Raw genomic sequence first — 24981 nt, 5'->3', positions numbered from 1 at the left:
AGCAAATAAGATTGCTCAAAAGTTGGTGGGGACAATTTAAGCATCCTGAAAAGTTGCTAGTGTTTTGTCCCTGCCGTCCCTATGCAAACCTACACCCTTGGTGAAAAGAATGCAAAAGTGGCCACTTTCAAGAATAAATCATAGTATGAGACTTATAAAGATTACTGTAATCGATGCAAATTCTTAAATGTTTTTTCTATTTCTTCTCCATATGGGTTTCCAGCCCCAAATTACGACTTACTTATTAAAAAATAGTGTTCATAATTCATTGATAAAAGTCAGTTTGGCTCACGTATAATATTTGATTAAAAGTTGTATATTAGCATTTAGAGTGTAGAAGGAATTATTTTGAAGCTATCCAACCAACCAACAAGGCAAATATCCAAGCCCCCCCAAAAATTCAACATGTTTGTTAGCTAAGACATACGGAATGCACTTGAACTTTAATTATATTTTCAGTTTTTTTTTTTTTTAATTGGGGAGGTCTACAATTAATTAATACAAATTCCAATCTTGTAAAGTACTGTTCCAAATAGATTACCAAGAAAACACTCCTACTACGTATGTAATTACAAAGCCATGTCTGACACTCTGTAATTGGGTGTGCATCAAATGAATTCTACCAAGTATTCCTTTGAGTGTACCGAGCCACCCTCTCAAGTATTTAAGTCCTCAAAACTCTCTAATGTCAAAACAGAACATCAGCAGCAGCAGCAGCAGCAGCAGCAGCATCCTGCACAGTAAGCATTTTAGCTTTTTTTCCTCATATCTAATATGATTGTATATATATGTATAAATTTCTTGAAATTTTATTCTACACTCACAGTTATCATTTCTTGAAGAACTATAAAACAAAACATCTGTTTTTGTTTTCTAAGACAAAACCTTTCTTTTCCTGTGAAAACTGGCATCTCCAATTATGTTCAAATGGGTAATGTTACGCCTTCCCCAATTTAAACACAAAGTGTGAAATTTAACCTAACCTACACAGTATCTAATACTTTAAACTCTCCTGCAGTTGGTTATCACACTTGCGGTGCTGCATGCAGGTAAGGTCCTTTTTAAGAAATGCAAGCTGCATACAGAGGTGGGTAGTAACGCATTACATTTACTAGAGTAACTTTTTAAGAAAAATGTACTTCAAAGAGTAGTTTTACCACACCATACTTTTTACTTTTACTTGAAAAAACGCTACTCTTACGACACTACTTTGGGCAACACGAGAGTCCTTGCATTTTCCCTCTTCGTTCTACAGATTAGATTTGACTTTATTTTGCAAGAAACACCAACAGTGGCTCTTCTGATTTCCCCAATGAGATGTCGTAACAATAATCACATGACTGCATCATACCAATCAGACGAAATAATGCAATCACAGGACCACACGCAAGCTTGCAGTCGGCTGTCCTATGATCACGACGATGCGTTGAATCACGTGGTATCTTTAAATCACAGAATTTTATAAACTATTTGACATAAAGCACTGCTATCACCATTACTCGAGAGCGCAGATTTCAACCTCTCTGAGTTGTTTTTATAGTTCACAGTTTTTATATGGCACTGGAGATCGTTTTCCTTTCATGTTAGGAATTTTACAGTGCCTAGATGGTGTCCTGGACAACAAGCCGCTTTGGTGCCGCAAAAAAACCAACAACGGTTGACTAACAGAATACAGCGCATGAACTACTTAACCATAGACTTCATAATGTATCGAGGGGACATGGGGAGCAGGACCGATAAATAGGGGGGCTGCATTCTGGGCGAGGCCGTCAAAGCTGACCGAGTGGAATCACAGACAAAGAGCTTTTTTTGTTGAAAATTCTTGTGAATAAATGCTTAAATCTCCGAATTCTTTATAGATATGGATGTAAAACGGTCTCGATTTCTGATTAAAAGCAAAAAAAAAAACGTGCAGTTAGCGTTTATTTTACGTAAATATGTCGAAGTACAGTCCAATGCTAGTCTGTTAGTGAATGTAGCTAGCGGCCACCTGATGTAAACAGAGCTTTTCCAGTCATTTTTTTTTGTGAATAAATGCTTAAATCCCCGAATTCTTTATAGATATGTATGTAACACAGTCTCAATTCTTGGTTAAAAGCAAAAAAAAAAACAACAAAAAAAACTACGCAGTTAGCGTATAATTTACGTAAATGTCGAAGTACAATGCTAGTCTGTCAGTGAATGTAGCTTGCTGCCGCCTGATGTAAACAGAGATTTTAAGGTGAAAATTCTTGTGAATAAATGCTTAAATCTCTTAAACCACATCATTTTAACTATAAACCAATGACAGTACAGTGAATGTTTGCAAGCTATCTCCCTTCAAACATTCACTCCTTACATTAAATATTCAGATATGATGCATCTAGTATTTAATGAATGTTGCAATCTAATTGCAGCGCCTTTAATTCACCTTACAAGGCATACTCCCATCATCACTGAATGAGCAGGCGTTGAATCTGGAAATTGCACATTAATAATCAAGGTCAACCCTAGGTGAGCGACACTGTTAACTGATCCAATCCCCGCCTCCACCTTCTTCTCCTTTTGCGGTTGCGTGCAGACCGCAGTTGCTGTCTGGGCATCATTGCTGTGTTAAGGGCACCAATTATAATAGTAGAAAATCACTCAAGATCACCTCACGTGCATGCACCCAAAGCAATTTGCCGCCCCGGGCGACTGCCCAACCCGACCGTGCCGGAAACCGCCATTAGTAGGAAATGCATTTTTTTATACTGTATACTTTTGGCCTAAAATTACCTTGTAATAGATATACATTGTGTTGTGGTGAGAAAAAAAATATGCCATTGTTAAAAAAAAAATGTCAGACCATGTCAGCAGTTAATCATTACTTGAGTATTCTTGTTACCAAATTCATTTTACTAGTACTTGAGTAAATTTTTTAATGTCTACTGTTACTTTTAATTGAGTAATATTACTTGAGTAACGCTACTCTTATATAGACCCTACCCACGTGACGTCACAACTCCGCCCTCCTGACTGCTGCCGCCCAATTGTCCGTCAACACATCGTGTTTACCTACCTGTTACGGCTACGTACATTCCTCCTATTTATGGCGTGTTTTTCTGCTCGTTAACATTAATAATCAAAATGGTGAAGGCGTGTGTGGCGGTCGGTTGCAATAACAGAGAAGATAGACGGAAAGACTTGAAGTTCTACCGGATTCCGAGAGACCTGGAGAGGACAGCGAGATGGGCTGCTGCAATTCGACGAGAAAACTGGGCTCCAAACGATTACCACAGATTATGTAGTAGTCATTTTATATCTGTAAGATGCATTTAATATATATTTAGAGGGTTTTGGGCTGACAACCACAATTAAGATCATTGCTAGGCTGATCGCCGACAACATACACGTATGTATGTAGTGAGAGTGCTATCGCTAAACCATATAAACATTAAAAGCCCTAGCTCCATTGACAAATGACATGAAATACATTAGACTTGACAGTGGATGTTAGCAAGAACAAAAGATTTTGAATTGAAAATTTCGTAACTCACCTTCCCGAGCACAAGATTCCTGCCGAATTTTCGTGTACCAGGACCTGTTTCACCCAACCAGCAACGTAGCATTTATAAGCCTCCAAACTCTTAAAGTTTTTCAAACTTTCTTGAGAATAGGCTGATTTTGTGTGGACAAGATAGTTGTAAATATCAGGGTCAGGCAAAGACGGCGAAGACAGCGGGTCGAAAAACATCGATTTAGGCATCACATATGGATCTGTCGAATGGATAAACTGAAGCTTTTCAAAATAACGCCTTTTATGCCACGCATCCAGTGAGTTTACGGCATCCGAAAGCACCGGGTCTTCCATGAAATGCATTATAAATTGCTCGATCAATTGAGACCATTGATAATACAGACACAAAATGACGGACAATGGGGCGGAACAATACAGCGATCACGTGATTTTGTGACGTCGGTAGGTAGGGTCTATAGTGGCGCGCGAAGTGAGGTGCTAAGGGTGCTATTGCACCCTCTGGTGTTGGGGAGAGGAGAAAAACTGTTTCGGTAGATTGTTGTTGTTGTTAGAAATTAATGAATATATAAAACATATTGAAACAATAAGGTATTTAACTTTGGGTATTAAATATATATGTTGAAAAAGTTTTTGTTTTTTTGTTAATAACATGGTCAACACCTGACACTTTGCTTGCTACCGGGTAACGCTGAATAAGGCGCAATTGGAAAAGTTAACCTTTGAAAGAGGAGGCGTTAACAGGGTGCAAAAATGAATTAGCGATTTTTTTCTTTACAAAAACAGCGAAATATTCTAATACTAAATTCGAGGTTGAAAATTAGGATGATCATGATGATAATTCTATCTACCTTTGGTGTCTTCAAAAAGGTAAGGCATTGTAGCCATATTTTTGTTTGTTGTAGCTGTTGAGCTGCCGCTGTTCAGAGCGCTTTGTGTGCAATTTATTTTAGTGTTGTGAAAAGGGGGTGTTAAACCGAGGCTTATTAGACCTTTTAGTTTTCAAATGTGTTCCTCTGTCCATAGACTTCATAATGTATTGACGGGGCGCGGGGCCGTGGTCATCTCCATCAAAGCTGACCGAGTGGAAACACCGTTTTCCGTTGAAAATTCTTGTGAATAAATGCTTAAATCCCTAGAACAGTCTCAATTCTTGGTTAAAAGCACAAAAAAGAAAAAAAAAAAAAACGGGCAGTTAGCATTTATTTTACGTAAATATGTCAAATGTGCTGCTAGTCTTTAAGACACTGTGGCGCTGCCTTATCACCACAAAGAGCTTTTTACGTTGAAATTCTTGTGAGCTAATGCTTAAATCCCTGAATTCTTTACAGATACGGATGTAAAACAGTCTTGATTCTAGGTTAAAAGTAAAAAAAAAACTAAAACGTGCAGGTAGCAGATATTTTATGTAAAGATTGCAAACTATGAGGCTAGTCAGTAAGGAAATTAGCGGCCACCATATGTAAACAAAGAGCTTTTCACGTTGAAAATTCTTGTGAATAAATGCTTAAATCCCTGAATTCTTTATCGATATGGACATAAAGCAGTCTCGATTCTTGGTTAAAAGCAAAAAAAAAATGCAGTAACAGTTAACCCGTCAATACAATTGTGAAGTCTATGGACTGTCATCGCGCCTTCTGATTTGCTGCACTGATTTGCATTAGAATATACGTGTGCTTTCATTTCCAATACAAAAACTTCAACACACACTGTAGGTGAAATAAAATGCCGTCTTTGTAGTAGCCTAGTAGTAGTACATGAACTAGTCAGCATGCATGTGTACTGCCAGTGCCATTGTGCACGAAACGGCTGTTTTTGGATGGGAAAACACCAAAAAGGATCGTCAGCGGCCCCTGCTCTTACAACAGTATAATGTTTGGCTATTCTACCCATCTCTGCCTGCCTGCACAATTCTGTTCTGTGAAATATATTTTCATTTATTTGTGACACAGCAAAAGCATGATCAGTTAAAAATAGAAAATAACACTTTTTTTGTTTAATTATTTTTCTAGGGAATCTCGTGAAAGCCAGCGGTGAACGTAAGCAATGCTACTCATTTTCTTTATTTTGTGTTTATATTATGAGTTCTCAAATTTAAAAAGCACAACACCCACTGGACAGAATGTACCAAGGGCGTAGGTTTGGTCTCAATATTGGTAGGGACGACATAACAGCATAACCTGCATATAAACTTTTTGCTGGGGACAGGCATTAATAAGACCAAACAGATTGGGGGAACGAGGGGTCAGCGTTACATTTCTCACTAATATGAATCTAATTAAATGATAGGCTAAATGATCAATGCAAAATAAATCTGTATTGACTTATACTACCTTTTACTAATCTGATATTTTTTCTTAAATCTAGTCAAATAATTTTCTCCATTTATTTTTGAGTGTTAAAGACTAGTTAAAAGTTAATACATCAGATTATTCCGCTTAAATTAAGTAAATATTACTATTTGTTCTTATTAAGCCCATACATCTAAATTTTTCATTTTTTCAATTGTTCATTTTCCACCTAAATCTAGAAACATTTGCTTTCAAATAATGTTTTGAACAATATCTGTTCTCGAATTAAGAACCTCTCTGACGAACAAGCTATTTTTTAAAGTCAAACATACTAACTTTTTGCTTAAAATAAGTCTGTTTATTTTATTTTCAGATAGCTATTTTTCTTGTTTCAAGAAATCTAAGTGAGTAAAGTTTACTTGAAGCACTGGCAGATCATTTCACTTATTTGTAGTAGATTTACACTGAAAACAAAGAAATTGTGTTTTTGCAGTGCATATGTGTTGGTTCAGGCTTTGTTAAAACGACTAAAGACATATTTTGAAAACTTCCAGAATAAATTTCTGGATTTTATTAGCAAATTTAAATTATATTATACAGTATTAACATACACAATAAATACAAACGCGTTAATCATCTCTTATCTATCCAGGAATGAAAAAAAAAAAACATTTTTCTTAAGACCACTCAACATTGTCTGTCTATATAAATAAATTAAATATAACTGAAATAACTTCTTGGCGTATAACAAAAATAAATAAAAATGGAGCCTTCCTTCCAGTAATCAGCCAATCAAACGTGTGTTTGAGGGGAAAAAATGAACTGGCACATTCAGCAAGTGAAAAGGGGTCAATGTAAAGGCCGAGTTATGCTTACGCGTTAGACCTGCGCCGTCAATGAAGACCCGATTTACGACCCTGCGCCGTAGCCTGATGTGCTCGTATTGAATTTTTTAACCTCGTCACGTCGACGCATATGACGTGGCGGAAAGGGACTGGGATTGGTCCGCTCAGATTGTTGTTTCCAGTTCAGCGCAAAATCACCGCCATTGTCAAACATGACCTTGCTACACGCAAAAATGGACCAAGCCTACAAAGACCAAGTACAACAACTTCTACAATGTCTCGTCAAGACATCATGAAGATTGCCAAATGGCAAGCAATTCGTGGGAGGAGTTTGCTGAAAATACGGGGCGGTAGGTCAGCCAACGATTGAATAAAAAAAGGAAAGAACCACCGAGACAAGTATGTTCGGAATCAAACGGCCACGCGAAGTAGTGACCCAGTCGGCCAAAAACTGCCAGCTTTTTATCACTTTATGTTGTATTTTTGGTTGGTGCACTTCATCTTTTATTGTGTACATATGTTTGCTGTGAGTCTGTGACTTATTCACGTGTCACACTACAAGTATATAAAGAAAATAAAGCACAGGTTTGGCGTCAAAAGAGTTGTTTTGATGTTTAATTTTCAACAACAGACAGTTCATTCTCGAATCGATACATCTTCACTGATTGAGAGTGCCATGGTGCTTTTATGATAACGTTAACATCAAGGCTTCCAATGCTGTTTGGGAAGTTCCAAAGCCGTCAGAAATTTGATCTGGCTTTCCACTGGCTGGTTGTAGGACACGGCAAACAAATCGGGGCAGAGGGCTTTGCAGACCTCGGACAAAACGCTGGACGCAGTGCTCGACGCCAGTTTGAAGCTACCCGCCACAGCTTGCTGGTTTCCACCCGAGGCTAGAACTCTCTGTGCGGCATCAAAACCGTCTTCCGCATTGCTTGCGGCTCAACATTTGTATGATAAACATTTATTCAATGTTGATGAGCTGAAGATCCACATTCAAGCGTTCCATCTGTCATTGTTTATTTTTTCTCCTTTAAACTAGACTAGAGGAAGTCAACAAGCATGCCCCAAAATCGTACAAACATAAAGCCACACCCCTCTAGTGGCTTGGCAGTGAATTACAGAGCAATGCGTTCCTTTACCGCAGAACTATTGAATGCTCATTGACGCCGTAGTCACTTCGCCGTCACCGCAATGCAGGAGCATAACTCAGGCTTCAGTCTAAACATAATGAAAGTACTGTAATTCACTGTAATGGTAGAGTCAATTCTATCCTTACAACATATGGGAAGACAATTTAAATGACCTGTATTACTGAAGTCATTACATAATGCAAATAAGCTTGCTTAAAGGTTCATGGGGACAATTTGGGCATCCTGAAAAGTTTGTAGTGTTATGCCCCTACTGTCCCTATGCAAACCTACGCCCTTGGAATGTGACAGTGGGGCAAATAGTCAACCACCAATTGTGCAAGTTCTCCTACTTGAAAAGATTAGAGAGGCCTGTAATTGGCAACATGGGTAAACCTCAACCATGAGAGACGGAATGTGGAAAAAAAACCAGAAAATCACATTGTTTGATTTTTAAAGAATTTATTTCCAAATTAGAGTGCAAAATAAGTATTTGGTCACCTACAAACAGGCAAGATTTCTGGCTGTCAAAGAGGTCTAACTTCTTCTAACGAGGTCTAACGAGGCTCCACTCATTACCTGTATTAATGGCACCTGTTTTAACTCATTATCGGTATAAAAGACACCTGTCCACACCCTCAGTCAGTCACACTCCAAACTCCACTATGGCCAAGACCAAAGAGCTGTCGAAGGACACCAGAGACAAAATTGTAGACCTGCACCAGGCTGAGAAGACTGAATCTGCAATAGGTAAAGCACTTGGTGTAAAGAAATCAACTGTGGGAGATCTCACCCCGTGGCATCAAAACGATAACAAGAACGGTGAGCAAAAATTCCAGAACCACACGGGGGGACCTAGTGAATGACCTACATAGAGCTGGGACCACAGAAACAAAGGCTACTATCAGTAACACAATGCGCCGCCAGGGACTTAAATTCTGCACTGCCAGACGTGTCCCCCAGCTGAAGCCAGTAAACGTCCAGACCCGTGTGCGGTTTGCTAGAGCAGTGTTTTCAACCGGTGTGCCGCAGAACACTAGTGTGCCGTGACAGATTGCCAGGTGTGCCGCAAGAAAGGGTCCAATATCGTTTTTTTTTTTTTTTTAACATCGTTGCAGTAGGAAGGAAGGAGTAGGTAGGTTTTGGTCGTGTGCAGCGGAGCAAGGCATTTCTCGTGTTGTGTTCAAGACATGCTCGGATTTCTAGCCATCAGCCACCTTTCAGTCCGCAACAATGTCAACCCCACCACGTCTTCTGTACATCATTTGATTACACTCATCAAGTATCGATATACAGGAAAGTGTTCTCTCCATTTTATCCATATGTGGTGACCGTCAATCCTCCCCGTGTGTTTTATTCCAACACATCGTTGAAGACAGCAAGGTGACTGAAGGCTGGAAGTCAGAGCAGTTCTTAAACGCGACACGAGCAGCTATCCAAAAGTGCCATGGTGCTAAGCAAGCTTAAACGCACATGAATTCAAAACAAGTCGATGGACTATTTTGTTCGCCTTTGTAGTTTTTCCTCAAAAAGTTGCATGTTTCTCTGCGTTTTCACAAAGGTAAATGCCCTCAAAGCAGGCAACTTTTTTGGATTCAGCAACAAGTTCAGCAACAAAGTCCCACAATGCGGCAGAGACATTAATACTACCTGCCTACAAAGCCATAGTCAGCGAGATGCTCAGCCCTGATGAATGGAGGACCAGGAGTGCAAAAAGTAAACCATACTGATGCGGTTAAAGACATTGCTAAAGTCCCCCTGTATGATAATTGTGAGCTTTTCAAGCCTAACTGCTCTAAAAATAAATAAAAGAGCTGTTGAAGAAGATTCCTGTCAGGATATAGACTGTGTTTATATAAACAGGCTCAAGTTTCCCACTAAGTGTATACTAAGAAATTATTTTATAATTAAATATACTGTAGAGAGAAATTTGGAAAAAATTTTGGTTTGAGGTGTGCCGCGAGATTTTTTCCAATGTAAAAATATGCCGTGACTCAGAAAGGTTGAAAAACAATGCGCGAGAGAGCATTTGGATGATCCAGAAGAGGACTGGGAGAATGTGTTATGGTCAGATGAAACCAAAATAGGACTTTTTGGTAGAAACACAGGTTCTCGTGTTTGGAGGAGAAAGAATACTGAATTGCATCCAAAAAAAAACATACCCACTATGAAGCATGGGAATGTAAACATCATGCTTTGGGGCTGTTTTTCTGTAAAGGGACCAGGACGACTGATCTGTGTAAAGGAAAGAATGAATGGGGCCATGTATCGAGAGATTTTGAGTGAAAATCTCCTTCCATCAGCAAGGGCATTGAAGATGAGACGTGGCTGGGTCTTTCAGCATGACAATGATCTCAAAATCACAGCCAGGGCAACAATGGAGTGGCTTCGTAAGAAGCATTTCAAGGTTTTGGAGTGGCCTAGCCAGTCTCCAGGTCTCAAACTCATAAAAAATCTGCAGAGGGCGTTGAAAGTCTGTGTTGCCCAACGACAGCCCCAAAAGAGGAGATCTGCACTGAGGAATGGGCCAAAATACCAGCAACAGTGTGTGAAAAGCTTGTGAAGAGTTACAGAAAACGTTTGGCCTCCGTTATTGCCAACAAAGGGTACATAACAAAGTATTGAGATGAACTTTTGGTATTGACCAAATACTTATTTTCCACCATGATTTGCAAAAAAACATTTTTTTTTAAATCAAACAATGTGATTTTCTGGGTTTTTTTCCACAATCTCTCTCTCATGTTTGAGGTTTACCCATGTTGATAATTACAGGCCGCTCTAATATTTTCAAGTGGGAGTACTTTCACAATTAGTGGTTGACTAAATACTTGTTTGTCCCACTGGATCTGATCCAACATGTAGTAGAGTACACTGCAATCTTTTCTTATTGGTCAAGTGTTTCCAAATGGTGGCATATTCACACCTCTAATCTACAATTGAATTGCTAATTGCATGTTGTTTTCATGCACGAATTGATGATGTTACTCTCGTCCCATTGTTCAACATCTAAAACAATGTCCACCTTTTGCCTCCTGCATGCCAGAACCAGAATGTTGGACTCCATGGTTTGATCGAGACAACCCCGGTGGGAAAGGAGACTTTGAGGTTCTTTCTCGCCTGCGCATGGAAAACCCCATGCAAATCTGCCAAATTCCTATTGAAATTGAAGTTCAGACCATATCCGGAGACAGCGCATATTCGACAGGCGAAACATTTTTTGCGTAAGTAACAGATATAAACATAACATAATATATACACCTGTTATATTTCGGGGGCTAAATGATCTCATCAATTGTTTAGTTTGCAGGAATGTAACTAAATAAAAGTACGTCGTTACTGTACCTAAGTACATACATTTTTGTGTATCTGTACTTTACTTGAGGACAAATATGAAGTGGTACTTTTTACTTTCACTTCACTACATTTTACAGCAGGTATCTGTACTTTTTACTCCACTACTTTTCAAATTGTCGCCAGCGTTACACTTGACTTTTGTTTTGTTTTTTCTCATTGTGAATTGATACTTTTGTTTTCATGCTTCGGCATGAATCAATCAATCAATCAATCAAAAAGCCCCATGCAACTATAACGATACTAAGCACTAAAGGCAGCAACACAAGTACAAGCACGATTAGGCAGGTGAACAAGATATTCACCAATAAAACCCACTACACTCTTGTAAAGTAGGTGGCGCCGTATGCACCCCGATAGTGGCTTGCAATCCGCCATTAAGCTAAATTTTGGAGTTTTTGAGCTTGTCAAGCTTCTGTTTACAGTGCATTCAATTTCATTGCTTGTTTTTTCCATTCTGCACAGTTTTAAATAAAACTGAGGAGTCAATGAATTTTACTTTAAGTAAATATTGCTATTTGTGAGGCCCATACATTTAAAAGTTAGTCATTTTTCACCTAAATCAAAAAAACATATCTATTTTTTAATTCAGAACATTTCTGGCAAAACAAAACAAGCTTTGTATAAGATTAGATATGCTAATTTATTGCTTAAAATAAGTCTCTTATGCTTATTTTCAGCTAGCTATTTTTTTTTTTTTTTGTTTTAAAAAAAATCCAATTGAGTAAAATCTTCTAATCTAATTTCTTCGATACTACATGTACTTTTATTTAAGTATTTTTTTGCACCCATATCTGTACATTTACTTAAGTTAAAAAAAAAAAAGTGAGTACTTCATCCACCAATGTCTAAGTGTTAATATCTGATAATTTTGTTGGTAAAGATAGAAGTGCATAAAGAAAACAGGGCAAAAACAAAGTCTTTTGTGTCTACAGGTTTGGTTTTCACTTTAGTCTTTGTCCGAGTTGCTTTTCTTTGTGTTAATTAGCCATGTTAGATTACCATGTGTGTTTTTCCTGATAATTCGCCCTGTATTTCTCTGTAGAGACTACATGTACGTAATTTTCCCTACTGTGGTGCAACACCAAATTTTAGGGCTCCCCTACCTGGCAAATCTCACATCAACCACTGCTTGTAACCTGCTTCTAAATCTACTCTATCTGTCCCTTTCTGCAGATTTGATACAGACAACGGATTCATCTGTAGAAATGAAGACCAAAACCCTAGAATTGGAGACGAAATCCGTAGAAATGAAGAACATTCGAGCAGAGGTTGCTCAGATTATCAAGTTCGTTTTCAGTGCCCCCTAAAATTCTGCGCCCATGAAGGTAATCCTTTGCCAATGTAAAATGAAATACGGTAGTAAGGCCAACATAAAGCCTGTTGATTATGTTGCTATCCATTTTGCAAAAATATTGCTTTGTTTTTGTACTTTTGTTGAAAACACTACTAAGGGTACTCTCCACCAGTATAAGGTTTACTCTGGAAAACACTGACAATGCAGTGATACCTCTACTTACAAAATTAATTGGTTCTGGAAGTAGTTTTGTAAAGTGAATTCTGTAAATAGGGACGTTTCAAGCCCCCCAAAATCCCCCCCATTTAACAAATACATGTTACGATTAGATTACTGCACAATAACAATTAAATTAGAGTGTATAATGTAGAAAAACAAAACAAAGAATAAACAATAAAAGTTAGTACACTCACGTAAAGCTGTCGGAACACGAGGGGTGAATGAAGAGGATATTAGGATACACACATACACATACAGTAGAGGTCCCTCTTAGCCAATTGGATGCGAGAAAGATGCTAGGCAATTGCCTATGGCAGAGCAGCTATACAGTAATCACAGAAATGGATGAAAATGTTAATATGTTTGACCGCTATGACCCCTCTGTTTAAATGATTTCTTCAGAATGCTGGACTCCATGGTTTGATCGAGATGATCCAACTGGTCAAGGAGATTTTGAAACTCTTTCCGAACTGCACAGAGAAAACCCATGGAAGATCTGCGAACATCCAATTAAAATTGAGGTCCAAACTCTGAATGGAGACAGCGTTAGTTCAACCGATAATGTCATTTACGCGTAAGTATTAGATGTTAACGGGAAATTCTTGCATGGTTTCTGTTTTTTGATCGTTATTCTACGGTTTGTCGCTACAGAGCTGACACAGAAACTGGATTTGTTTGTCGAAATTGTGACCAGCCTCACAATGGTCGTTGCAGAGACTATCAAGTTCGTTTCTTGTGCCCCCTTGAATTCTGCAGAGCAAAAGGTAAGCATGCGTATACGATACACTACAGTAAATTCTTGACTATATGTATGACTTGTAAATTTTTCTACACCTTTGATAAGACGTCTCAAAGTTAGGAAAAGTTTCAAATTTGTGTTCAGTTATCAAAATTGTAACATCTATCCAATTATTTCCACCAAGTTCAGATTTTTTGTTGCTTTTCTTCAACTTTTCTCTTCTTGTCCGCATGCTTATCTAGGTCTGCTACGCCAGTAGAATGTATTTCTTGTTCCGTTTGCTGGGTTTTGAGGACAATTTTACATTATTTAATTAGCCATGGGCATACCGGTACTTTAGTACCATGACTCAGTAACTCTGAGAGCTAAGAAGTAAAGAAGAAGTTTAGAAGTACAGTGGTACCTCTACTTATGAAATTGGTTCTGGAAGTAGTAGTAGCAGAGATGCGTTTTCCATGTAAATTAAATCTTTTATAATGCATAAAAAAAAGCACCAAAACTGTAACAAATACATGCTACAATTATATTATTGCACAATAAATATAAAGTCAGAGTTGTGCATAATGTGAAAAAAAACATGAATAGAGTCAATCCATCCATCATCTACCGCTTAGTCCGGGGTCAGGTCGCAAAGGCAGCAGCTTTAACAGGGAAGCCCAGACTTCCCTCTCCCCAGCCAGTTCAACCAGCTCCTCCGGCAGACTCCCAAGGCATTCCCAAGCCAGCCGAAAGACATAGTCTCTCCAGCGTGTCCTGGGTTGTCCCCGGGGCCTCGCACCGGTGGGAACCAGATGCCCGGGCCACCTCAACTGGCTCTTGTCAACGCAGAGGAATCGCGGCTCGACACGAGTCCCTCCCAGCTCCCACCCTATCTCTAAGGGAGAGCCCGGACACCCTGCAGAGGAAACTCATTTCAGCCATTTGTATCCGGGATCTTGTCCTTTTGGTCAAGACCCACAGCTCGTGACCATAGGTGAAGGTAGGAATGAAGATTGACTGGTAAATCGGGAGCTTCGCCTTTTTACTCAGCTCCTTCTTGACAACAACGGACCAATGCAGAATCTGCATCATTGCAGACGCTGCACTGATCCGCCTGTCGATCTCCCGCTCCCTCCTACCCTCAGTCGTGAACAAGACCCCAAGATACTTGAAATCCTCCACTTGGGGCAATATCTCATCCCCGACCCGGAGAAGATGCAACGCCCTTTTCCAACTGAGGACCATGGTCTCAGATTTGGAGGTGCTGATCTTCATCCCAAACGCTTCACACTTGGCTGCGAGCCGTTCCAGTGAGAGTTGAAGGTCACAGCTTGATGAAGTCAACAGCACCATATAATCTGCAAAAACCAGAGATGTAATGCTGAGGCCACCAAACACACCCACTTAAACCAGGGGTGTCAAACCAATTCCACAAAGGGCCAAGAGGGTCCTGGATTTCGTCCCAACCAATGAAGAGGTCACCTTTCACCAATCTGATCTCCTACAAGTGTAATAAGTTGATTGCAGTCAGTCAGGTGCTGCTTGTTTCAGCAGAAAATTCATTGGTTAATCTGTTTGTGCAGTCTTAGTTGAAATGAAATCCAGGACCCTCTTGGCCCTTTATGGAATTGGTTTGACACCCCTGCCCTAAACGCTTCAGCTGCACCTAGAAATTATGAACAGAATCGGTGACAAAGGGCAGCCTTGGCAGAGTCCAACCCTCACCGGGAAAGAATTTGACTTACTGCCGTCAATTCAGACCAAACTCTGATATCGGTCGTACAGAGACCGAACAGCCCTTACCAAGGGGCTCAGGACTTCCCAAAGCACACGGTCGAACGCCTTCTCCAAATCTACAAAACACATGTAGACTGGTTGGGCGAACTCCCATGCACCTTCGAGGACCCCGCCGAGGATGTAGAGCTGGTCCACTGTTCAACGATCGGGACGAAAACCACACTGCTCCTCCTGAATCTCAGATTCGACTTCCCGAAGGACCCTCCTCTCCAGAACCCTTGAATAGACTTTACCAGGGAGGCTGAGGAGTGTTAACCACTTTATAATTGGAACACACCCTCCGATCCCCGTTCTTAAAAAGGGGGACCACCATCTCGGTCTGCCAATCCAGAGGCACTGTCCCCGATGTCCATGTGATGTTGTAGAGACGTGTCCAAAGAATAGAGTAAAAAATAAAAGTTAATACACTCATGTAAAGCTGTCGGAACACAAGGGGCGAATGAAGAGGACACTAGGATACACACATACACATACAGTTGCAGTCCCTCTTAGCCAACCCAATGCCAGGAATGCTAGGCAATGACAGAGCACCTATAAGTATGTCATGTTCAGTAAACTCTGGGAGCTGCGAGTCACAGCCATAATATATTTTTGCCTTTCGTGTCCTGAAATTTCTTTCGTAACGACGGGCAATGTTTTCCCGTTGAGGCGTGTCTTAAAATCTGTAAGTAGAGACATTCGTATGTACAGGTACCACTGTAGTTAAAATTGTGCAGTTATTTTGTAATTGAAGCTGAGAAAATGATCCAAATGTTTCCAATGGTTTTATTCATCTACCTCTATGGTCCTTTGCTTCAGTATGCAAGACTCCATGGTATGACCGAGACAATCCGTCTGAGACTGGAGACTTTGAGTTACTTGAGGCACTCCAATATGAAAATCCAAATGAAATCTGCCCATTTCCACTCGACATAGAAGTCCAAACTCTTGATGGAAATACTCTGGCTTCGACAAAGGATGTAATTGCTGTGTAAGTACTAGTAGATCAAGCGCACATTTTTGTTGATTTATGTGAGTCAATCGAACATTCTGCTGTATCGTATCTTCCTGCCATTAGAAATGTGATGTTGGTGAATTAATCGAATCTTTTGGACGATGGCATTACCATGAACAATGAGATCCAAGTCTAGTTTAGTTGACAACAACCGCATCTATATGAACTGTTATTTTTTTTACTGCACTATAGCCCAGTGGTCCCCAACCTTTTTTGCACCACGGTCCAATGTGATATGGGCCTTTTTTTCACAGACCGGCAATGTGTGGCAAAAAGTGACAGTAAATATAAAATAACTAAAAACAAACATTTCTGGGCTTCAGCAATAACGATATGGCGAACCGCAGTATGACAGCGGGGGGCTTCACGAGCATAAGCTGAGTATAGCCTTCTCGCGGCGGGCACACGAAGAGGACCGAGAGGGGTGTGCGAGAAGCCGCCGGTCGTCGGCCGAATGGCCTTCTCGGTGGACAATCAGCCACAAAATGCAAGCCACCTCCTTATTAAAACATGCGCCATGATCCCAGTATTTGACAAAATACAAAACACGTAGTTACTCACTTCCTTGTAAGTCTAATGGTCCCACAGTTGTCGGACTTGTTTTGGCCAATCTCAGGGGTGAACGGAAACTTTTAGAAACCTAGAAAGGCAAACACGGCTCTTCCTGGTGCAGCAACAAAAACCTGCAGCACATTTGGCTGGCGTGATTTGAAAAATAAACAAATTAATCCGCAAAATCGGCTGAATCCGCAGTCCATCTGCATGCTATAAAGCAATGCTGTATTGTGAGATGCTGACCCGGGTGATCTGTCCTCAACTCGAGACTAGAGCCGGAAGTCACGCATTTTCATGGCGCGGGATTCAAAAAATTGAACAAATTTGAACAAAAAAAACAATCGCTTCTGCACACATCCAAGCGGTCCATTTCATCCAGGAGCATAAAATACCGCGTGGAATATGAAATAAACATGCTTTTCGCTGTCATAAACATGCTGCTTTAAAGGTTAGTTGAAAGCAAATACTGGCTATACTGCTCCTGAATACGGTTTTGAATGAAGTGTCTCCTTTTATCGTTGCAGGGTGGACACAACTACTGGATTTATCTGTAAAAATGCTGACCAGAAGAGTGGAAATTGCTCTGACTATCAAGTTCGTTTTACATGTCCTATCGATTTCTGCAGAGAACATGGTAATCATGTGTAATTAATCCTGCATTTCAATTAATCAGAAGTCAAAGCCAGGCAATCCCTTGTGCAAAATATTTTCTACTGCCAAGGTTTCATCAATTATGTCACAAATATAATGAGTTGAAGCCTGGTATTAGTTTTACAGTTCAGCATTGTTAGCGTCATTTTATATCATTCTTCTCTCTTTTTGTGATTGATTGCTCCAGAATGCTGGACCGAATGGTTCGATCGTGACAACCCCACCGGTACTGGAGACTATGAAAGTCTTTGTGAGCTTCGCAAAGAATTTCCATATAAAATCTGCCCGACACCATTGCAAATTGAGGTCGAAACTGTGTATGGGTTCAGTGTGGCTTCAACGGGAGATGTGATTGCTGTGTAAGTAAACACTGTAACAATAAAACTTCCAATGAGTTATGCTAACTATAGACTTCGTAATTATATTGACGGGACAGATTCCCCAGACTTTTCGTAGGGGGCCGTCCCACGCTCCGTTTTGGTTACTCACAGTCGGTCTTAGTTCTTCTCAAACACATGTATCAACCCAACACCGGATATAGGTTGAAAAAGTACAAAAGCTGTACCGCATACAAACAGGAAGGATTGTCTCAGGTGCAATTTGTTCGAGAATTCAAGGTAATTATTATATTTTACGTACCATGCATGCATTTTGAAACATGAAAAAAATCAATGGGGGAGATTAGCCGCGACAGCATTGGCGTTATACTTAGCAATATTATTATTATTATTATTATTATTATAATATTTTGTAACTCGTTATTTTGCGTATTCCAAACTCTAGTGCTGGTACTAGTAACGCTTCAACTTGATGAAATGTGTTAATGTGAATGATCAAGTTTTGAGGCAGAAACTTAAATTTCTGAATAAGCAGAACTTGAAACGTGAAATTGTGTGAACTTGAAATGTGAAGTTGTTTAACATTGATGTGTTGAATTGTGCAAATTTAAAATGTGTGGACATGCAGTAGTTCTGGCCTCACTCCTGATGACATCCTTACATAAGTACAGCTTATTTAATACTTTGAGTTTTGAGCAATGACTTTGCAAGTTTTGTTGCAGAGAGAACTTGTTGGCGAACAAGTTAAACAGGTTGACTTGAAATTTCAAGTTCTGCTAACATTTAAAAAATTTATTTATTCATAGACTTCATAATATATTGACGGTACACGGGGCAAGGGGAATGATACATAGGGGGACTATTTAAAAAAAGAAAAACACTAAAATTCAAATAGTTTCAAAACCAAAGCTGCTACCGACCTAAAACCAAAACAGGCACCTACCTTAGGCACATATGAGTCTCCATGAGCAGCGGCATCAAAAAATTTGAAGTTGTTCCCTAATAAAATCCTAATTAATTATTTTTTACATAAGTATAACAAAATTTAAAATAGCTATAAAATTCTTAAATTTTACACTAGACGCACAAAAATCACCAGAGATAATCACCTATACTTTCAGGATCAATAGCAATATTTAACATATAAGTTATTGTCCAAAATTGCAACTTTTTTTTCTATTTACTGCAAGTTTTTAACAGCTAATAAGTCACTCAATTTTCACATCAGAAACTTAATACTAGATGAAAACAGGCAGAATCTATTATAAATGATATATAAATAGATTATTAATAAATTCTATACACAATCACAACTTATTATAGAATAGAATAGCCCTTTATTGTCATTATACAGTTGTACAATGAAATTGTGGCGCCATCCTCATAATCTCAGACTCCTACAAAGCATGTTTTTGTTGGAAAGATGTGTTTTGATTCATCATTTTTATAAAGTGAATAATACTCCACACTTACTTCAGCCCCAGGGCACGTAGGTAGCACCATACAGCCGTTGTTGTAGAAGCTGCTGTAGATGTTCTTCGAAAGATGCTCGGGGTCAAAGCAGATGAAGATCTGCTTGTTGCCCTGAATTCTTTATAGATATGAACGTAAAACAGTCTCAATTCTTTGTTAAAAGCAAAAACAAAACAAAAAAAACGGGTAGTAGCATTTATTTTACGTAAATATGTCGAAGAATGATGTTAGTCTGTAAGCCAATGTGGCGGCCGCCTTACAACAAAGAGTTTTTACAGTGAAAATTGTTGTAAATGAATGCTTAAATCCTTGAATTCTTTTGTATAGATATGAACATAAAACAGCCCCGATTCTTGGTTAAAAGCAAAAAAAAAACAAAAAAAAACGGGCAGTTAGCATTTATTTTACGTAAATATTAAGAATTATGATGCCAATGCCGTAGCGGTTAATTTTGTCCCGTTTATATTTTTTCACAACTACTTCATACTAAAAATATAATAACTACCTCTAATCCTCGAACAAATCACTCATGAGACAATCCTTCCTGTTTGTATCCGGTACAGCTTTCGTACTTTTTCAACCTAAATCCAGCGTACGAATAACTGAAGCGGAGTGTGGGACATAACTGAAGCGGAGTGTGGGACAGCCCCCTACTTGAAGGCGTGGCGCAGTGTCTGGGGAATATGTCCCGTCAATATCATTATTAAGTCTATGATTTATTTTACATTGATCCGATTTACACTGTCTTTTTCTTTGTAAATAAATAAAAATCGAGATTGGAGGGCTCAAGGCAAATTTACCAAAGCAGGAAGCTGCAGACAATACATATTATAAAGCAAGGGTTGGCAACCCAGTTTGCCGCATGGCCTGAATTTTATCCCCCTTTCAATTCAGTCATGTGGCAAATTTACACTGTAGATGAGTGTATGATGTGTGATGTATGTGTATCAGAGGCAAAAAGCCGACTAAGCTCCATTTAAGACACATTTAAGATTGTTATTATCTGTTTCAACCAATGTCAGGATACTGTTGTACAGATGGACTCAATTCTCTTTCCTTCCAGAGCTGATGTCGACACAGGTTTCATATGTGAAAATTACGATCAAAAGCATGGAATTTGCTCAGATTACCGTGTTCGCTTTAGGTGCCCTCTTGATTTCTGCAAACCACCAGGTAACCACGGCTCAGTTGTTATAGTACAGTACTTTGGCAAAAAAAGTTAAAGTCATGAGAAAAAGTCTTATTACATGGCTCATTTTTTTAGTGCCTCAGTATTTATCCACTAGCTTGAATGCTATCCCTATGCAAAATGTGACATAAAAGGTTTTGCGACAACATTCAATTTTAAAAATTATTTTAATGATTGATGATTGTTAAAATTAATCAAAATCAAGCTCCGCTTCTTGAAAAGTGGGTTAGTCAGAAGTCCATGTGAATGGACAAATCTGGTATAGTCTCATTTCTGCTTGGATATATGTAAAAGACCAGCGGAGCTCACAGACCAATGGCTAGTTTGTTATTATTTGACCTATTTTTGTAATTCTCCTTCCCCCTCTGGCTTCAGAATGCTGGACCCAGTGGTTTGATGTAGACAGCCCTGGTCGAAAGGGTGACTTGGAGAAGATTTCTACAATTCGAAAGAGATTCCCATCCAAAATGTGTGATATGCCAGCTTCCATTGAGGCCCGGACAAAATCCGGAGCCAGCGTGCAGTCAACAGGAGATGTGATTTATGTGTAAGTACCAGACGGACTTCAGGGGGGGAAAAAATGTGTACAAGTAAACCAAGAACGAAGACATTAGGATGCTCCGTTCTTCTACTCTGAAACGATAGCAAAGCAGAGAAAAACGCTATAATCAAGCAAACTCAGATCTTCTCAAATAGTGGGGCACAGAGCGATGCTGGGGGTGGCGCATGTGACCTCTGGGAACATACTTTTTTGCCATACTGGAATAGCGTGTAATTGCAAATCCACTCAGTGGGTGGCAGTGGTGCTCTCATTATCAGAGTGTGTGCAGTATTTTTTAACCAAACAAGAGCACACAGCAAAGCGCACTGGAGATATGAAGAGCTAAGACGAGGAAATATCACGACGCGTATTTACTGCAGCTTCACTTTTAATACAGTGGGAGACGAGGAAAGACCAGTATGTTTACTGTGTCTAAAATATTGGCAGTGGACAGCATTAAGCCAAATCATGTCGGACGTCAGTTGCCCCAATCATACTGATAAGCCGCTTGATTTTTTTTTTTTTTTTTTCAGCGAAAACGTGCCGAGTATTGCCAACAATCGCCCCACTTTGTGAGTGTTAAATCAGTAAACCAGCGAGCACAGTTAGCATCATATAAAGTGGCATACAGTGATATTAAAAAGTATTTGAACCTTTTGGGATTTCTCACATTTCTGCATACAACCCTATCTAATGTGATCTGATCTTTGTCAAAATCACACAGATGAAAATACAGTGTCTGCTTTAACTAAAACCACCCAAACATTTAAAGGTTTTCATATTTTAATGAGGCTAGCATGCAAATAATGACAGAAGGGGGGAAAATAAGTTAACCCTATGCCTAAGGAGACTTAAAGAGCAATTGAAAACATTTTTAACAAATGTTTTAAGTCAGGTGTGTGCCCAATCACTGATGAGTGGTTTAAAGCTGCCCTGCCCACTATAAAATGCACATCTTGTAAGAAATGTCTTGATTAGAAGCATTGTCTGATGTGCATCATGGCTCATCATCTGTCTGAAAACCTGCGATCAAGGATTGCTGATTTGTATAGATCTGGGAAAGGATACAAAACCATCTCTAAAAGTCTGGATGTTCATCAATCGACAGTCAGAGAAGGCACGGTTGCTTCTCTCCGAAGGAGTGGCTGTCCACTAAAGATGATGTTAAGAGTTCAGCGCTGAATACTCAGAGAGGTAAAAAAAAAAAGAACCGTAGAGTGTCTGCTAAAGACTTATAGAAATAACTGGCACAGTCCAATATCTCTGTGCACACATCAACTATATGTAAAACAATGGCCAAGAATGGTGTCCATGGGGAGGACTCCACGGAGGAAGCCACTGCCATCTAAAAAAAACATTGTTGCTTGTTTAATGTTCACAAAAAGGCACTGAAACACTCCACAGACGTTTTGGCAAAATATTTTCTGGACTGATGAAACCAAAATTGAATTGTCTGGGAGTTACACACAACGTCATGTGTGGAGGGAAAATGCAACAGCTCACCAACATCAACACCTCATCCCCACCGTGAAGCTTGGTGGAGAAAGCAACATGATTTGGGCATGTTTTGCTGCCTCAGGGCCTGGACAACTTGCAATCACTAATGGAAGAATGAATTCAAAAGTTTATCAGGATGTTTTGCAGGAAAACCTGAGACCACCTGACAGTTGAAGCTAAAAAGAGGATGGGTGGCGCAAAAAGACAATGATCCAAAACACAGAAGTACATCAATTTCAAAATGGTTTCAGAAGACCAAAATACACATTCTGGAGTTGCCAAGTCAAAGCCCAGACTTAAACCCCATTGAGATGCTGTGGCATCACCTAAAGACAGCGATTCATGCCAGACATCTGACTGAACTACAGCAGTTTTGAAGATAAGAATGGGCCAAGATTAGTCCTGATCGATGTGCCAGACTGATCTGTAGCTACAGGAAGCATCTGGTTGTAGTTATTGCTGCCAAAGGCGGGGGTACAAAATATTAAATGTGATGGTTCACTTACTTATTTCCCCCCCTTCTGTCATTGTTTCCATACTATCCTCATTAAAATATGAAAACCTATAAATGTTTGGGTGGTTTTAGTTAACCCACTATTTTTTCATCTGTGTGATTTTCACAAAGATCAGATCACATTTGATGGTGATTTTATGCAGAAATGTAAGAAATTCCAAAAGGTTCAGACACTTTTTCATACTACTGTACCAAGTCACTCAGTGCAAAATAACCCTACACCATAGCAATAAAAATTGTCCCTCTGTCCAATGTTACTGTTGTTTTTGTTCTATGATTTTTTTTCCCAGTCAAATTGTTTGGCATATTGTACTCTTAGTTAATAATTAATTCAAATTGATGAGCAACATTATTTATTGACTTTATTACATTTTATTTTTCAGTATCAAATGGTCAAAAAGTGTACCTATTTACAGTTTGGACGTTTTTTTTTTTTTTTTTTTTTCTTCTTTTTAATTCAGGCAAATTGATGAGCTTTTCTGTAACTAATAAACAAAGCAATGTTAATAAAGTTCAACTTTATTGTAAGTTGATTTATATTACCTTTTTCTTTAATATAAAAAGGACACAATGTTATGTAGTGGTGAACTTATAATTTTACAGACAGTGGTAGTAGAGAATTGGGGGGGGCAAAACATTTACAAAAATACAATTAATAAGTAATTGAGAAGGACTGAACAAACTTAACTCTGTTTCCCTGCAGAGCTGACACAGAAACAGGTTTCATCTGTAGAAATTCAGACCAGAAGGACGGGTATTGTGCTGATTATGAAGTGCGCTTTAGTTGCCCCCTAAATTTCTGCCAGCAGAGCGGTAAGTTATTTAAGAAAAAAAAAGATTTTTTATCTGAGTTTAAATTTTTTTACTCAAAATTATTTCTAAAATGTCTAACAGTGTGCTACACACATTGGTTCAACCACGATGAACCAGGCGGAAAAGGGGACTATGAGCTCCTCTCTTTTCTGAGGTCAATGCATCCTGATATCTGCGAAAGTCCTCTCAGCATCGAAGTCGTCGATGCTTCTAATGACTATCCGTTTCCGATGACTGGCCAGACACCTTATGTGTAAGTTAACTCTAAGGTTAATAATTTTTTTTTTAAAAAAGCGTTGCATGGAGCGGGCGGGCCTGCTCTAAAGTGTCTGTGAGTGATATGAATATTCAGTTGTGGTTACGTAAGAACGGGGAGTCCCGTGAGAGGTGCTCCATGAGTACGGGGTACCGAGCCCATTGGTAAGGGCTTTTTGGTCCCTGTACGATAAGTGTCAGAGTTTGGTCCGCATTGCCGGCAGCAAGTCGAATTCGTTCCCAGCGAGTGTTAGACTCCACCAAGGCTGCCCTTTGTCACCGATTTTGTTCATAATTTCTATGGACATAATTTCTAGGCGCAGCCGAAACGTTGAGGGGATCCGGTTTGGTGACCTCAGCATTGCATCTCTGCTTTTTGCAGATGATATGGTGCTGTTGGCTTTATCAAGCCGTGACCTCCAACTCTCACTGGAACGGTTCGCAACCGAGTGTGAAGCGTACGGGATGAAGATCAGCACCTCCAAATCAGAGTCCATGGTCCTCAGTCAGAAAAGGGTGGAATGCCCTCTCTGGGTCGGGGAGGAGATCCTGTCCCAAGTAGCGGAGTTCAAGTATCTTGGGGTCTTGTTCTCGAGTGAGGGTAGGAGGGAGCGGGAGATCGACAGGCGGATCACTGCAGCGGTCCGTAGTGGTGAAGAAATAGCTGAGCCGAAAGGCGGAGCTCGATTTACCAATCGATCTACATTACTTCCCGGATACAAGCGGCCGAAATGAGTTTTCGCCACAATGTGTCCGGGCTCTCCCTTAGAGATCGGGTGAGAAGCTCGGTCTTCCGGGAGGGACTCTGCGTCGAGCCGCTACTCCTCCGCGTTGAGAGGAGCCAGCCGAGGTGGCTTGGGCATCTGGTTTGGATGCCTCCTGGATGCCTCCCTGGAGAGGCGTTCCGGGCATGTCCCACTGGCGGGTGGTCCCCGGGATGACCCAGGACACGCTGGGGAGACTATGTCTCTTGGCTGGCCTGGGAACACCTTGGGATCCTGCCAGAGGAGCTGGTTG

General features: G+C 39.8%; 1 protein-coding gene across 1 annotated transcript; it reads left to right on the top strand.

Moving 5' to 3' along the window:
- Window positions 1-10798: 10798 nt before the first annotated feature.
- LOC130917125 (mucin-5AC-like) lies at window positions 10799-23966 on the top strand. The gene is made up of 7 exons (XM_057838212.1): window positions 10799-10983; window positions 12290-12441; window positions 13032-13203; window positions 13281-13393; window positions 17532-17703; window positions 23600-23709; window positions 23791-23966. Exons 1-7 carry the CDS (start codon window positions 10799-10801, stop codon window positions 23964-23966), a joined length of 1080 nt encoding a protein of 359 aa, XP_057694195.1.
- Window positions 23967-24981: the final 1015 nt, after the last annotated feature.

This window comes from Corythoichthys intestinalis, chromosome 6 (genome assembly GCF_030265065.1).
Source record: "Corythoichthys intestinalis isolate RoL2023-P3 chromosome 6, ASM3026506v1, whole genome shotgun sequence".
Taxonomy (NCBI): Eukaryota; Metazoa; Chordata; class Actinopteri; order Syngnathiformes; family Syngnathidae; genus Corythoichthys; species Corythoichthys intestinalis.
Note: the sequence above shows the minus strand (reverse complement) of the source record. Positions and strands in the feature narration are given on the sequence as shown.

Coding starts and splice junctions, on each gene's coding strand:
- LOC130917125 (XM_057838212.1), top strand. CDS start 10,799: ATGCCAGAACCAGAATGTTGGACTCCATGGTTTGATCGAGACAACCCC. Junction 12,442..13,031: donor AAAATTCTGCGCCCATGAAG/GTAATCCTTTGC, acceptor TGATTTCTTCAG/AATGCTGGACTCCATGGTTT. Junction 23,710..23,790: donor AAATTTCTGCCAGCAGAGCG/GTAAGTTATTTA, acceptor AATGTCTAACAG/TGTGCTACACACATTGGTTC.